The sequence below is a fragment of the Mucor velutinosus genome (genome assembly GCF_035048745.1).
Source record: "Mucor velutinosus strain NIH1002 chromosome Unknown tig00001544, whole genome shotgun sequence".
Taxonomy (NCBI): Eukaryota; Fungi; Mucoromycota; class Mucoromycetes; order Mucorales; family Mucoraceae; genus Mucor; species Mucor velutinosus.
The window spans coordinates 1,250,552-1,266,597 of record NW_027041908.1 but is presented as its reverse complement, the minus strand read 5'-3'; the positions used below and the strand labels follow the sequence as shown (position 1 = coordinate 1,266,597).

Sequence of the window (16,046 nt, the reverse complement as noted above, 5' to 3'; positions counted from 1 at the left end):
TTTACGTTGTGGTGGATGTGCCTATCACTGAAGCTCAACAAGACTCTATCCGAGGCTAGGAAGTAGATAGGCTGCCTCCACTTGGTTATCGCTACTTACTTTAGTGATGATTGAGAGTCTCAACGCCAGAATCTAAAGCTAGGTGGTGTAAGTAAGGCATGCTCTAGTACCTGAGGGAAATTTGATGATAGCAACAGCTATATTGCTATATATAGCGGAGCTTAAAATTTTGCCTCACATCAAAACAGGGGGAAACCCTCGCAAATTTTTTTTAGGTCAGCGGAGTTTTCAAGCAATCTGATTGGTTAAGAGATTGAAAAAACAAAGGGTTACAACTAGTTGACTTCCTATCGATTTGTCATTTAACATTATTTTATGTTTGTCCTAAATGGGTAACCAAATGAATACAATTTAAATCCTGCTTCATTCAAAGGCTAAATACAGTGCATTTATTTAATCTAGTATCCATTGAACCGTTTCATAAGAGGAATGTATTTTAAATTTGATATTACGGGGGCAAAGTTAAACAGGTACAGTCATATTATACCGAATACCTGGTTCTCCTGGCACTAGATGATGTCCTACCAAACAGGCATTGTTTATCATGAACGTCCAACATAATACAGAGAAACGCATATGACCTATTTCTTGATAAGCAAAGCCAGAGTTTCCAAAATAAGCAGTGTGAACTCGACTGCCAGAATATAATGGTATGAGCACTATAACCGTAAAAGCATGGATCAACAAGTAGCTTATTATGATACCTGCCAAGTCTATCATCAGTCTGATGAATTCGTAATAATAAGTCGATGATAATAATCAGTTGTCAACTGTATCTAAAACGAAAGCAAAGAGCTTCTTTATTACAGGGCATCTAGCTTGCTTAAATATGGTAGATCCCTGGTCAATGACTACTACGTTGAGATGGTATATAAATAGCAGGCCACTGGGGCCTTATGGATTGTTGGTATAGCTTGTTGAGAGGCCACCTAAGTCGGTATGTTTCATGTAGTGTAGGTGGATCTCGATATCTTGACATTGGGGAGATTGAATGTATTGTAGTTCCTGAGGCACCTGTGCACACACAATTGACTGGACTTGTAAACATAGATGTGATGTGATACGATAAACATCATCTATGCTGCTACACTGTAAAAGGTGGCTTGAGGAGAAAGTGAATGTAGCCTAAGATGCATGCTTGTATGCAACACAGTCTCTAAAATCACATAGTTTTGGAGACCGACTTAATTTAAAAGAAACCCACTGAACAAGCTATCAGACATACCAACACCCATAGTACAGACTTCTACGTAATGATGCGTTAGATTGCAAGGCCTAGATCAAGTATTTTTACATTTACTCTTGTTCTCGTAACATACAACAAGTGTAGTTGTGAAGACCAAAAATACGAAAATACACTCCTTTACTTATATGAGTGCATATTTTTAAGCAGCATTCAATAATTCAAAAGTAAATAAACAATCTTCGTTTGTTGCTAGAACAAATGCACCATGCTCTGACACACCCAGCCGTATATACGAGGTAACGCATGACAAGCTGAAGACATGCACGGACAATGAAGCCAATGATAATTACAAGAGTAAATGTTCTATAATATGATCAATCTGACCGCAACAACAAAACATCGGTCAAAAATAAGTTCTGAAGCCCGTCGTTGCGGTAAAGCGCTCTAGTATTATAGAATAATAAATTTATGGTCCCTAGATACTACTTCCAAACCCTCAAAAAGGAAAGAAGTTGATCTAACAAGTTTTTGATAAACTGGCGTTTTTAAATATAGAGTACCAAGAAGACAGCATGGCTAACGCTATTGCTATGTAGTTTGCCACCTACGTTTCATACGCTTCAAAGCACTTATTAGTATTGCCTTCACGATTAAAAGGGCATTGAGTTTACCAGCCAGCCCCATCAGCCGCCAAAATTAACTTCAACTCAGACTCATAGTCTGTTCTAGATTGGCCAAATCTCAACAGTATACGACTCGATTGAACTATTTTAGCAGATTCGACTAAATAAAATATGATAAACATCCTATGCTTCTTTAAGCATTGCTCCCCGTCCAGCCCTAGACCCTCATCAACCTCCCTCTCTGCGGGCGTTTTGCCGTAGCATTTTCGTCCCTCCTTCTTCCTCGCCTTCGCGTAGTCGGTTGCCACTCAACAGCATCCGCTTTTTTAAAAAACTACGCAAAAACCTACCCTCTTCCTCCTCCTCTCTTTCTCCTCTCCAACCTCCTCAATGGCGCTCATTCTGGACACTCGCAATTCCCCTTGCTGCTCGCACGGTCTGGTATCGGGCTATATATGAAAAAATCCCCACCAGAGCCCTCCTACATCTACGCATTCCTGACAATCACCCTTCTCACCGCTGTACAATCTGCCCTGCCTCTCCCACGGAGGATATCACACATGCTCTGTTCTCCTGCCCTCCCAAGTTGCTGGTCTGGCGATACATGTATCACACCTATCTTTCTGCTTCTCCATCAATCTCTGATGTTGATCTGATTCATTTCTTACAACAAACTTTACTCTGTTCTTCCCCTCTTCTTGATCGTGATCCCTCTCTCTCGTTCAATGAACTCTCTATTCCTCAACTATTCGCAACTACTCTTTTGACAATTTGGCAAGCGCATTGGCGCTGGATCTTCGACCGAACCCCGTTCATCGCTGACACCGTTCAACTTCGCCTTGCTCGCTCTCTTGCTCGTTTGGATGCCGAGTTAAATCTTGATTCGTAAGTATTCAGTTTTGCCTTTTCGTTCATTCTTCTGTCACCTTTTTTTTTTCCTACCCATTTTCCATCCGATCCTTTGTCTCTATATCCAGTCTTTTCTATCCCTCAGCACGACATTTAAAGGACTTTAAATAAAACCTGGAGCTCGTCTCCCCTACAAAAAAAAAAATGCTTCTTTAAGCTTGCGTTTGATCCATTCCTTCGCTCCATCCAACACGATCCTCAGTTTACTGGTTTCAATCTACCCGCTGAAGCTCCTTCTCCTCTACCCGATACTCTCTCTGACGACATATCAGAGTCTATACAGCATCTGTTTTCTGATTCTGATGCCTCCTCCTTTGACCGAGATACCCCAGCTCCTCAGCCTGCGCTTACCATTTCACCTTTGGCGGTCAAAATTCTAACTTATGCGGATGATACCTTGATGTACCTTCACGATACTCACGATTTTCATCGCTTGCAGTCTGCCATCTCAGTTTATATGAAAGCTTCTAACGCATTATTGAATTATCACAAATCCATAGCTACTTCTCTTTCAGGTAAGCCTTCAGCAACTTGGCAAGCCTTAATGACATCCCATGGTATTACCGCCTGGCATGATCGCACATCTGCCACTCCTCTCATTTATCTGGGTTATCCCATCTGTTCCAGCATCACTCAACGCAACGTTGCCTTCCAAAAGCTATATGACATCATCCGAAATGCTATTGCCATACACTCACAACGCAATATTTCCATCCGTGGAAGGGCAACCATCCTTAACTCCCTCATTTACTCCAAATTATGGCATGTTCTACGTCTCACAACATTTACCAAGGCCCAGTTTCTCTCATTACGAAGCCTGGGTACTTCTTTCATCAATTTTCACATCTTCCCTAGAATTTCCTTTGCTACTCTCTCCTTAACTCGGTCAAGCGGCGGTTTGGGACTTCTAGATCCTCTTTCTCAACAACTGGCTCTCCAATGGTACTGGGTATTATGCCCTCTCTTGCTCCAATATCTTGGATCTCCTGCCCTTTCAAAGTATACCACTCCCTCGCTTACTGTTCTAACTTATACTCTCTCTTGGTGTTACTCCTCCACCGTATTTTCTCATTTCTTCTACTATCTCTTGCTTCCTTACGCTCGTAATCGTTCGTGATTCCCTCAAAGTCCTACTCGTCGACTAAGTTACCTAAATCCCATCCTCAATCTTCAGTCGTGCTTGTCCCTTTTCCAGGTGATATCCCGTAGTAACTTATATGTCGACGCCATATCTTGTGTCTCACTTCCTTTATATGAAATTTTACTACATACCTTACCTTCTACTAATAACATTCATTCTTATAGCTTTATACCACCGAATCTACTTTTATTAGGCTCCGATGTTGCAAAAAAGCTTCTTGTGAGCGATGTTTTCCGGTTTGATGCTGACCTTCAGGTGCTTCGTCTTCGTTCCCCCTTCCAATCCACTCGTCATCCTATTGCCTCCCAACGCGTTCATGACCACATCGTTTCTAGTCAATTACTGCTCCAACCTTTCCTTGCACAACAGCGCTTCGTATCTCCTCGTCCATCCTTAGATCCCCATCAATCTCCTTCGTTGCGTGCCCTTTGTCGTAGCATTCTCGTCCCTCCTCTTTCCTCATCTCTGCGTGGTCGTTTGCCCCTCAACAGTATCCGTTTCTTCAAGCGATTACGACAAACCTCTTCCTCTTCCTCTTCCTCCTCCCTTTCTCCCCTCCGGCCTTCCCAATGGCGCTCATTCTGGGCGGAGGCCATCCCTCTTGCTGCTCGCACGGTATGGTATCGGGCGATCCATGAGAAAATGCCAACAAGAGCCCTCCTACATCTACGACTCCCAGAGAAACATCCATCTCCTCACTGTACCATTTGCTCTACCTCAACCACGGAAGATATCACTCATGCTCTGTTCTCCTGCCCACCTAAACTTCAGGTTTGGCGTAACATCTATCACTCTTACCTCTCTGTCTCTTCACCTATCTCTGATGTGGATCTCCTTACTCTCCTCCAACAAATCTTACTTGATTCCTCACCCCCTCTTGATCGTGATGCTACTCTTCCTTTCAGTGATTTATCTATTCCTTAACTTTTTGCAACCGCTCTCTTGACAATATGGCAAGCGCATTGGCGTTGGATCTTCGACCAAACCCCGTTCCTAGCTTCAAACGTTCAACTTCGTCTTAACCGCTCTCTTGCTCGCTTGGACGCCGAGTTAATTCTAGATTCGTAAGTATTTAGTTTTTTTTTTTTTACTCTTCTTCCATTTCCTTTTCTACATCATTTTTTCTATTTTACATCCGTTCCTACCATCTATATATCCAGTCTTTTCTATCCCTCATAATGACATTTAAAGGACTTAAAATAAAACATGGAGCTCGACTCCCCTACAAAAAAAATAAAATAAAAAAAAATGCTTCTTTAAGCTTTCTTGGAGTGTTTTTCAAGGCGCATTCAATGGTGCCAAGTAAGAAAAATGTTTTGAATAAACTTATTGAGCAATTTATAATAATATGAAAAGAGGTTTCTGGCCAAAAAGTTGAAATTTTACATATCAAAGTCCCACAAAGGTGATTTCAGGGGTTACGTTAGATCGATAGAAGCGTTGTGATTCAAGGTATATCATAGTAAAAGTCTTCATTACCAAGGTAAAAAATGCGATCGTTTGAATTTCGATGAAAGCCATGAGGGATACCTCATGCTTTTCGGTCGATTTTTGGCCATTTTTTTTTTTTGATCTCCAAAAAGTTGAACAAAGTTGTGGGAAAGTAACTGTCAGATTAGAGCAATTGTTTGGTGCTATTCTGACAATCTAAAACGGCCTTGAACGCAAGAGAATGCAGCTCAAATGCACTCAAATCTTGCTGTATGAGGTACACTCTTGACTAGAAAGGGGTAATATCTGTATGTTACTTGTTCACATAAAAGTATCTACGAGTATACACATGTGAAACATCACATAAGAATCAGATCCACAAATAATATGTAGTGTTCTCATGTGTAAGTGGATGGCCAAAATGGAAGTAGCAGTATTTTGATAAGATGCACAAGGGCAATCGGTAACGCGAGCTGCCGCTGCGCAGGTTAGTTCTCACTGAAGCGAAGTGAAAGTCGAGAGCCATCCGATGTATAAACACACTCGTATAAAATAATGATTATGAGGTTCCAGTTCTCTGGTTTATTGATCAAAGCAATCGATACAAACTATTATTGTGGCTTTGAAATAATTAAATTTTTATTTAAGCTGCAGAAGTAGCAAGACCTTCAAAGACAGATACAGATGGCAGCCACCTCTTATTGATGTGTGATGGATGACTCGGCCTGCTTCCAATTTTTAAAAAAGATGAGAGAGGATGGACCGCAGCGGGTGGAGCAGCGAATGCAACATTAGCAAGGTATACCTCTTATTATCTAATTGATGTCATAGATCAATTTTGAGAAGATATAGCTATACGATATTTAGCAATTTACAGCTATTAAATAACGCAATTTGCATGAGCCAATTTCGTGGATCGATTGAGGGATAGCACCCTGAAATAGGTTTCAAGCTATGCGTATCTCTTTATCAATGGACTGATAGCAGTTACCACACTAAACAGATTAGTTTTGAAAATGCCTTATCACCCACTTTATATTATGAGCATGCGTTTGAACAGTTGATCACTTTGGTTGTAAAACTTAGATTGGGGATTCGAACATGAGGAAGGAGAGGACTCTGAATTGATTCTATATTAGACTATTCGTATATGGACAGTGCCTAATAATGTATGAAATCAGATGCGTTTTTGCTTGCTTCCAAGAGACGATGAGTGTCCGTCCGCATTCTTCTTTTTTTCCTTTTGCTGTTGACCCTTACACAAATGTTACAAAATCGTGAGAAATTCCGTCAATATGAACAAATAAACATAATATGCTCAAGCATCCATCAATGCTTCCTTTGTAATGTGAAAACCCCCATAGTGACAGACAATTGCAACCGTATACTGTGCCGCTGTGTGAGAGAGAGATCTGTCGGTACTTGTCAGCATGTCTGCATAATGTGAATATATGGCAAAAGTTAATGGATGATAAAAGAACTAGAGCAAGGTCCATAAGAGTCATGTGCCTTTTACATATAGAGCATAGGTATATTTTGTTTCCAATGTTGATGGACCTAGATGTGCGTACTACTACGGCTCAGGAGATGCAATCTATACAATCAAAGTCCATCTATGCACTTTGTTTGATGCTATAGTGAATGGTGCTATTACGACCCCTTCTTAGCTGATCTGAGTTGACTACAACGACGTCAAAGGACCTGCATTTAGTGTTATCGGATTCTGTAACGAGACTCTCTATCATGGTTGTGAAACAAAAAGCAAGACGCAGCTCCGTAATAAGCATTAGAGAATGGGATTATTCGGAACCCACAAGCGCACACGAGCAACTCAACTTTGCCTTGTGAGAATGAAGAGGAGGGAGCAGCAACAAGCAGTAAGCAACAGGAGTGTCCATTTGATGAAAAAGCCTCTTTTTCGTTTTTCTGCTCCTATTTAAGGGAATTGGTTTGTGTTTGACCCCGTAAAAATAGATTTCATATGCCTTCTGTTCCGATATTAGCCATGATTTTGTGATCTAGGCCATCTTCACACACTGAAAAAAAATTTGTATAAATAGAGGGATTCCATTTCTTGATCTCCCAACAACTTTATCACGTATTGAAACACCTTTTAAAAAAAAAAAACTATACAGTAAAAGCTTCTCTCTCCAGACATCTAATGAGAAGTATAGTTACAACATATTCAACATCATTTACAACTGTTTCTTCATTATTTCATCCTCCAATTCTCATTAATAATTAATCACTATGGCTAATTTCCCTCACTGGATCAATAAAAAGTCAAGCACTGCTTCATCATCATCAGCAAGCAACCTATCGCCAAGACAAGTAGCCAACAAAGCCTATTCGCTTGCTATCAAGAAGCTGGATAGAGATGATAAAAGACGCAGACCACACTACACTGTCCGCGAAAGACTCTTGTTATCAAACACAATGACAAAGGCAGAAGACTTGCTGAATAAACGTACTCCTCGTTCTAATCGTAGAGTGCTGGCCTCTGAATTTGACGATGATTTGATCATCTGTCCACCTGCTACTCATATTCCTCCACCTGCACCTATCCAAGTCCAACCACAACCTCAACCACAAGCAGAAGAAAAGCCTGCTACACCTGCATCAACAATTACGCCTACATCAAATCAAGCATTCCAGCCATTAGAGTCCAAGACTCCTACCACTACTGCCAATACTCCCACTGAGGCTCCTGCTCTGATGAGCTCACCAGCATTGCCTTCAGCTGAGGAAATTGCAGTTTCACTTGTCGTTGTGGCCGCAGTTGCATACAATTCGCTTGTTGCAGCCACAGTCAATGAACAAAAAGCAGCATCATTCTGTAGACCAATGATGATACCATCTCATTCAATGACATCCTTTAAAACCATAGTTTAATGCATTTACAATCATGAAATAATAGCAATAAAGTATTATTTGTCCATATAATATACATTCTGTACATGGAGGAGAATGTGCTGGTGTAGAGCACATGTAAAGGGAATCCGATTTCATCCGAGGGTTCTCGTATTCGCTCATATTACCCCAGATTTTTGAAAAAGAGATCTACTACTACAGCTAATTTTATCAGATTCTTTGTCTGCTCCACACCTGTATACTTGTCTGGTAAACAAGATGTACACAAAAGGAGTCATGTTTTTAATTTACTAATGTGGTTTTGTTCATCTAAATATTTGATTCTGTTTTACACATATTGTGTCGTTCCGAGGAACATCTCCATGATAATAGTGAGTCATTTTGCAGTTCGGTTCACACACACACACAGTGTATATACTTTTGATACATATGGGCCCATCCATTCCACGGCAATGGAGTCATTTAGGGAGACATTTCGCTCCTAAAATAACTCACAATTAGCGTTAATACCTCATATGAGGTATGCCAAGTTGAAATCACCTCTTGCTCTTGATTCATACATAATACATATGCTTTTTCAGTCTATTTTAAGATACACATGAGCATAATAGGGCTCATGTATGAATGCCATCCAGCTAGCTGTTATTGGTTTGAGAGAATTACCTTTTAATAGCTGCTTAATTGTAGCTTTACGACTCAGGTTCAGTATCCTGATAGACAGCCCATGTGGGCGAGTTGCCAATACAGCGCATTCACATGTCGGAGGCTTTGAGTGGCGTTGATCAATGATCAATCAATATTGGCTAGCTGCAGATCAAGACATGCCATGCTTCGACATCAAAAATGAAGCCAGCAGAGATACAAACACACTCCAGGTGTCATACTAGTGCCTTTATGCTGATAGTTTGGTTTATCACAACGAAATCTCAGAGATCATGATACGAATTATTGCTGTCAAGGCACACAGCGTCTTTTATCTCAGGGAAACCGTACATTTTGTTGAAAAAAAAAAACTCTTGTAGGCGTACAATCTGCGTCTCCATTCTGCTTTTTTCAAATGAGGTTCATCACACCGATGTGTCTGCTCTACATCAGCAAGCTTTGTATGGAAGATCTAACATCTTGTGCTAGTGATGCATTTTAGCTTCCCGCTTTCTCACTCAAACGCTTGGGTCCGGTACTAAACACGTCCGACAAGTCTTGTAAATCCGCATCCCCCCCCCCAAGGGCCCGTTACTAAATCAATACACTGCATCGACATTAGGAATAATCTTTCTTTACTTTTGACATAAGGTAAAATAACACGCACCCACATGCAAATGATGAGGGAAGAAGGAGCAGAGAAGAACGCAGTGTGGATTGGATTCAATGGATGGATGAACCATATGACAACAACGATGAGTGTGAGATTGTAACGTGATGGATGGATTTAGAAAACAATCATGCCCAATGCTCCAACATCTCGACACTCGATCCCAGTCTCCTCCTTCTTCTTCTTTGGTTCTATTTGCATACAATTTCAACCAACAACCGTATTAATTGCCTCAATTAGCAAATAATTAGCAATGGCCAAGTCTAAGAACCATACCAACCACAACCAAATTAAGAAGGCTCACCGTAACGGTCTCAAGAAGCCTGTTGCTCACAAGTACGGTTCTCAAAAGGGTGTAAGTTATTTAGAGATTGAAAGCGGGAACAAAGTGATTGATTTTGCATGTGTTTACTAGTTGGATGCCAAGTTCCTTCGTAACCAACGTTTCGCCAAGAAGGGTACCCAAAAGGCTCTCGCTGCCGCTGCTGGCAAGGCCTAAATCAAAATCTATTTTACACAATCAAAATAGCCTCTCTCTCTCTTTTCTCTCTATCGCTCTCATTCTCGACGACGAAACAAAGAAGAAGAAGAAGACACTTTATTAAATAAAATTGGATTTCTGCATATATACATACACTCACTCACTCACTCGCTCACTCTTTCACTCAGTTGGTTGGTTTTGGTACTCAATGTTCTATATCAAAGGAGGTTTTTTTTTTTTTTTTTTTTTTTTTTTTGGGAGATAGATTGAGATTGTGTATATTATAAATGCGAAAACAAAGAGGGATCAACACTTACATTGAGTCGACAATGCTCACGCACATTTTCAAAGACTTTGAGCATCTTTCTTCGTGCACCGAGTGCAGCTACACCCTTTTCTTGTAATGCCGCATCGTCTAGCTGTATGATATCCTGCCATCGCATGTGCTCAAAAATGCTGTTGTATTTGTGCAGTCGCATACTTCTGAACCATGCAGACACATCTGGTATACACGCTGGCATTGAGCTCTCCCCCCTGATGTAGTTGTGATATCTATACCACTTACCTTGGATCAGATCCATGTCCACATGATCGTCTTTATTCTCAAGGATGGGTGTGGTGTATGTCGACATTTGCGTGGGTTGCTGCTGATGCGATTGTCGAAATCGTCTGGAGGAGGTGGATGCGTCGCTTTGATCACTACCATATCCAAAATCGTTTGCCACCACGCTTTCAAAAGAGGGTGATCGAGATGTAGCTGATTTTCCACCGCCAGTGCCACCGGCTGCTGTGGATGAGGATGGCGTATTGAGGTAATGGGTAGCTGCAAAGTTGCCGCCCTTTCTCAAGCTGGATGTTGCGTTTGTAGCAGAGGAGGCGGCAGATGCAATGGCAGATGATGGTCGTCTTGTATTTACAGTGGCAGTGTCCATAGTGATGGGATCTTTCCAAAGATTGATATCGATATCATGCTGATTTTGCAGCGGTTTCCAAGATGCAGCACTGGTATTACCACCTGCACCACTACTGCCTGTAGGTAGTGCCCATGACGATATATCAGCAGATCGTGGTCGCTCAATGACATTGCTGCTTAAACTTGGTTGTCGTTGTTTCAGCCATGTGGTTGAAAATGTTGGATCCAGAACACTGCCACCGAGCTCCATGACTGATTTGGGACGCAATTGATGTTGTTGGCTTCTATTGCCTGACATGCTTCTTGGCTGAGGTTGCTGCAATGGATGCTGCTGCTGTTGTTGTGGCTGATGCGACTGTGTGGACGATGGATCGTCATTGCTAAACCAGTCTGTGCCCATGGTGCCGAATAATTTGCCTAAATTTTGTGTGTCTCCCATGGCAAATGAGTGTCTATTTACATGCTGTTGCTGTTGCTGCTGCTGAACGACGATGGAGGGTTGTCTTCGATTTAAATTGGCTAGTGCAGAGGCTCTTTCGGAGCCTTTTTTGTGCCAGGTGAATGATGTACACTATGACCACGGGAATTGCACAGCACTTACCTCGATTCAATGGATTTGGCTTTGGCTTCCTCATTTCCTGCAGCAAATGTATAAAGAACCGGATTTGCACTTGCGAGCTGTGCTGTAATAAAGTGTATAACGTAGCCGTCTTTTCTGCATCTGACAAGAACCCAAACCATTGATTGACATGCTGCATTTCATCTTGAAACGTCTATGACATGTTGTTTATGAGATTCGGGGCATTCTTGGCTGCTACTGCTTTGTCTCACAAACCCCTTACCTGATCCAATGTAGCGGTTGCCATCTCCTCCAAGTTTCCTTCATACTCCTCCAAATCCTCATACCACGTACTTAATCTGTTGGCTAAAATGTATCATGGTTTTGTGTTAAATTTATGCAAATGCCATCACATGAAAAATGTACAACATTCAATACCATCGAATTGATCGTGCGTGCTTGTGTTGAATGCGAATGAGTGTCTTGCTTGAGACGAAGAAGAAGAAGAAGAAGAAGAAGCTCTTTGATCTGAGGGATGCATTTCAATTGTAAAAGAGAAGAGAAAGAGAGGGAGAGAGAGAGAGAGAGAGAGAAAAAAAAAAAAAAAAGACCGCCATATGAAAAGCAACTGTTTTCAATAAAACCACAACAGTGACTATCCCCATTTTCGGTTGACAAAATGAAGGCTCTTGATTTATTTATAATTTGGCATTGTCCTTGACAAAAGCAGACCAATCTGCCTTTTGTTTTGTCACAAATGCCATGATACCATAAGCCGCTTCTTCAGACTGCATCATCTCCACATAGGCCTTTTCTACGCCATCTCTGATGCGGCTTGCTCTCTGTGCTTCTCCGCCTGAACTCACTATATCCACCAAACGCTTGATATTGGTCATGGCACCAGGGGCTGATTCCAGCAACATGTTGGCATAGTAAAGCACTTGCTGATCCAGCTCTTGGGGTGTAGTGGCAACAGTGCTGAGGAAGGGGTGTGCTTCTTTGGCCGAGACTCGTCTGCCTGTCAGCATGTACTCGCGTGTCTTTTGAGATCCCAATTCAGGCACAATGTACTGAGAGATAATGGCAGGAATGATGCCACGCTTGACTTCTGTTAATGCAAAGTAGACGTCTTGATGCGCCACACGAATATCTGTTGTAAACACTAGACCCACACCGCCACCCAGACAAGGACCATTGACACGTGCAATCACTGGCTTGGGAAAACGATACAGTGTCTCAAATACTTGCAGTCCGTTGGTGAATGAAGCCTTGACATCTTGTGCTGATGACGAGCTGGTAGCTGCCATGGATAGATCCATGCCAGTACAAAAGAATTTCCCAGCGCCTGTTAATACAACAACACGAACATCTGAGTCCTTTTCGATTTGAGCGAGATACTGGAGCAAAAGTGCATTCATGGTAGCTGTGAGTGCGTTTCCTTTGCGTGGTCGGTTCAGTGTGAGTGTAGCAACATGGTTCTCTACTGAAAACAAGACCTCGGGTTCCTTGTTTTGTTCGCTCATGGTTGAATGGCTTGTTGGAGTAATGAAGTGCAAAGATAAAGAGAAAAGAACAAGTTGATTTTTATAATGCTTTCAACCTGCGTGTGTGGGGAACTGCGTTTCTCTTTCTCTCTGTCTCTCTCTCTCTCTCTCACATGATTTCATCTTATTAATGCGAATTGGCTTGAATATAGTCTTTGAAAGTTACACACAGAAATCCCACACTTTGCTGCTGCTCGGCTCTCAAGCTGTGCCTTGACTTTGATACACAACTGTGAAAAGCTCTAGAGAAAAAGAGCACATAAAATTACAGGGTTTATTCAAAATAGACGGGGGTATAAAGACAAGATGCTCATCTTATCTCCATGATCATCTCCATGATCATATTTTTGGCTGTGATGAAGTCTCCCTGAGCAGATCTCAAAAAGTCATTGATATAGTGTCTGTCCAGCCTAGGGAAGAGATCGCACAATTCATCCAGAGTAATTTCCCATTCCTCCATCATGAAGGGTGTTAGTTTAGCAGATAAGCCATAATAATCTTGCGGCTTCTTGTTATTACTGTTAGCTGCCAGTGAAGACCGTCTACTGCTACTGTTACTACTGGACCTCATAGCAGCAGCAGAATGCGATGGAGGCTGATAACGGTCTCTTGCTCGTCTTGTTGATGCTGGGTGTGCCGGTGGTGCAGTATCAAAATACGACGAAGATGGATCATCATAGTAAACAGGCACGGGCGCATCATTGTAGTAGTAATCCTCATCGCGAGATCTGCTCCTACTGCTTCTTCTTGTTCTTCTTCGAGGAGGATCCATAGAGATATGGTAATCTTGCTCGTTCATCATCTGCTGTCTACTATTGTTGTGTCTGTTTCTATCAGCCACCAAGGAGGATGAGCTTCTTTGTCGGATAGGTGCATGCACTGGAGCTGCGGCATAGTGTCTGGAGGGCTGCTCATATCCGTACTCATAATCATAGTCATTGTTATACATGGCGCCTTGATTGTAATTGTGATAGTCGTCATCCTCGATATCATCATAGGGGACCGTGTCCTGATAATACGGATCATAAGCGTAATCGGGTTGCTGTAACTGACGGTTTGAATTTGACTTTTTCAAAATGGAGACAGGCTGAGCAGACTGAGATCGATGTGTAGGGGGTGTAAGCGGATCTTCCATGGGTGATAATGCATTTTGGCTAGGCGATATCGATGCAGCAGCAGTAGGGTGCTCATGAGAGCCATCAAAGTATTCCTGGCCATGATCATCATAGTCTTGTGGCGTTATCTCAGAGGGAGAATGCGCCATTTCAGCATTGTCCATGTACATTGAATTCGCACTGGGAGACACGGATAGATTGCTGCTGCTGTATCTATGTTGCAACAGCGGTGTGGACCGATGTAGCAGCTCATCGCCCAGCTGCAACTGCTGTGCACGAAGATCGCCTCTTGATTTTGCCTTTCTTTTGAATAGACCCATCACCTTCTTGGGCTCTCTGGTCGCTGGTGGCGTGTAACCAAACCAATCATCGGGTGGCCCCTTTTGTGTTTGTTTGATGATCCATGGAACCAGGTCAGTTGGAGCCTGCATGCAATCAAGATATGCACTATCTGTACATACAGTTGAGAAAAAATTACACATCCATCGCACCTAAACTTACTGTAGATATCAATTCTGTCTTGACGAGACTCGATCTGCTTGATCTGCTTTCTACGAACAGGAATATGCTGTACAACATCCAAGTCCTGTGTGTTCTGGAATGGCGCATGTTGCTGTTGCTGCTGAAAGATGTTCATGACCTCGTTATCTTCTTGAGTCCAGCTGCTCTCATCAATGATACGTCTTTCATAGGAAGGACTGGTGTGGCTCCTTTGCTTGGGTTTACAGATGTTGATGGCATCCAGCAGCGAATTATGACTGGCCTTTCGACTTGGACCCTGATGATGATGCGATGCATTGTCGCTTTGTTGATAATCTCGAAACATGGAATTTCTGCTGGATTTTCGAGATAAAGGTGCAAGGAATTGTTTGACATCTTCAATAAAAGAGGAGGCTCGACTGCTGGGCCTTGACGGTGTAGGACTGGGTGCTAATGAAGAGGAGGTGTAAGCATCGTTCATGGACGGCATGCTCTTTCTGCGATCCATCTTGCTGTTGTTGGCAGTGGAGGGTGAGAGTAAGCTGACACTGTTGCTGCTGCTACCTAGGTTCTTAAGTTTATCCGCTACTTCTGAGATGAAGGATCTTGATCGACCTCTCTTTTTGGTGGAACAATCCAAGCACACATTAACATTGTTTACTGCAAGCGCATTGTTGGGCTCGAATGGCAAAACTTTATTGCATTTGTAGCAGGTGATGTATGTAAATTGTTGGTCGGGTGTGAGCAACCTATACACAAAATGTACGTTAGTTGGTGTTTGTCAAGTGTGCTTGTATCCAGCTTCTTTACTCTTCTTCTACTTCATCACTATCACTTTCAATGAGAATAGGCCTGTCAAAGCTGGCGTCGGTTGAGGAGCTCTGAGTCTGCCTTTGGTGTTCCTGGTGCTGTGTATGTTGCTGTAATGGCTGGTAATGCTGATTGAGATCCTCTAACCCTGCTGGCGTATCATCCGCTATCTGGTATTGCTGTACATCTTTTGAGAACTTTTCAAAGGGAACATCTAGTCATCTCATGTTGGTTGCCAATGCGCAACTCGCATTTTGATCATTGCTTACCAATAAGATGTTCAATTTCATTGTACAAATCCTCCACTGTATCTACTCTCATGCGCCTTTGTTAATTGCATTGATCATCAATGCGTCCATTACTCAAGTTACCTGTTTGATACTCTTGAAACATAGTTTTATAGCTAGAAAAAAAAGATAGATAGAGCAGAGGAAAAGAGAAAGAATTGATGTTTTTGACTTTTTGTGTATTAAGGGCAAAAATGAAATGGTGAAAACATACTTCCAAATACGGCACATATTTATACATTGATACAGCGATTTTTTTTTTCTTTGGGTGCTACAAGGAAGCTTATCCATCAGTAAGGGCACACATACACCCATATCAGCCCA

At 42.1% G+C, this 16,046-nt stretch overlaps 5 protein-coding genes across 5 annotated transcripts; 2 read left to right on the top strand and 3 right to left on the bottom strand.

Annotated features, from left to right (window-relative positions):
- Nucleotides 1-2,473: 2,473 nt before the first annotated feature.
- ATC70_005723 (uncharacterized protein) lies at nucleotides 2,474-4,843 on the top strand (the record flags this gene model as incomplete). Its single annotated transcript, XM_064825007.1, has 3 exons — nucleotides 2,474-2,754; nucleotides 2,878-3,777; nucleotides 4,084-4,843. 3 exons carry the CDS (start codon nucleotides 2,474-2,476, stop codon nucleotides 4,841-4,843), a joined length of 1,941 nt encoding a protein of 646 aa, XP_064680384.1.
- A 2,757-nt stretch (nucleotides 4,844-7,600) lies between these two features.
- DRS2_3 (aminophospholipid translocase) lies at nucleotides 7,601-8,242 on the top strand (the record flags this gene model as incomplete). Its single annotated transcript, XM_064825006.1, has 1 exon — nucleotides 7,601-8,242. One exon carries the CDS (start codon nucleotides 7,601-7,603, stop codon nucleotides 8,240-8,242), a length of 642 nt encoding a protein of 213 aa, XP_064680383.1.
- Nucleotides 8,243-10,295: 2,053 nt separating this feature from the next.
- On the bottom strand, nucleotides 10,296-12,027 carry ATC70_005721 (uncharacterized protein; the record flags this gene model as incomplete). The annotated part of the gene is made up of 5 exons (XM_064825005.1): nucleotides 10,296-10,516; nucleotides 10,580-11,470; nucleotides 11,529-11,700; nucleotides 11,770-11,852; nucleotides 11,925-12,027. 5 exons carry the CDS (start codon nucleotides 12,025-12,027, stop codon nucleotides 10,296-10,298), a joined length of 1,470 nt encoding a protein of 489 aa, XP_064680382.1.
- Nucleotides 12,028-12,184: 157 nt separating this feature from the next.
- Nucleotides 12,185-13,009, bottom strand: ATC70_005720 (uncharacterized protein; the record flags this gene model as incomplete). The annotated part of the gene is made up of 1 exon (XM_064825004.1): nucleotides 12,185-13,009. The coding sequence occupies one exon, from the start codon at nucleotides 13,007-13,009 to the stop codon at nucleotides 12,185-12,187; it is 825 nt and encodes a 274-aa protein (XP_064680381.1).
- Nucleotides 13,010-13,340: 331 nt separating this feature from the next.
- ATC70_005719 (uncharacterized protein) lies at nucleotides 13,341-15,828 on the bottom strand (the record flags this gene model as incomplete). The annotated part of the gene is made up of 5 exons (XM_064825003.1): nucleotides 13,341-14,596; nucleotides 14,647-15,374; nucleotides 15,436-15,649; nucleotides 15,705-15,746; nucleotides 15,807-15,828. The coding sequence occupies 5 exons, from the start codon at nucleotides 15,826-15,828 to the stop codon at nucleotides 13,341-13,343; spliced, it is 2,262 nt and encodes a 753-aa protein (XP_064680380.1).
- Between the last annotated feature and the right edge of the window lie 218 nt (nucleotides 15,829-16,046).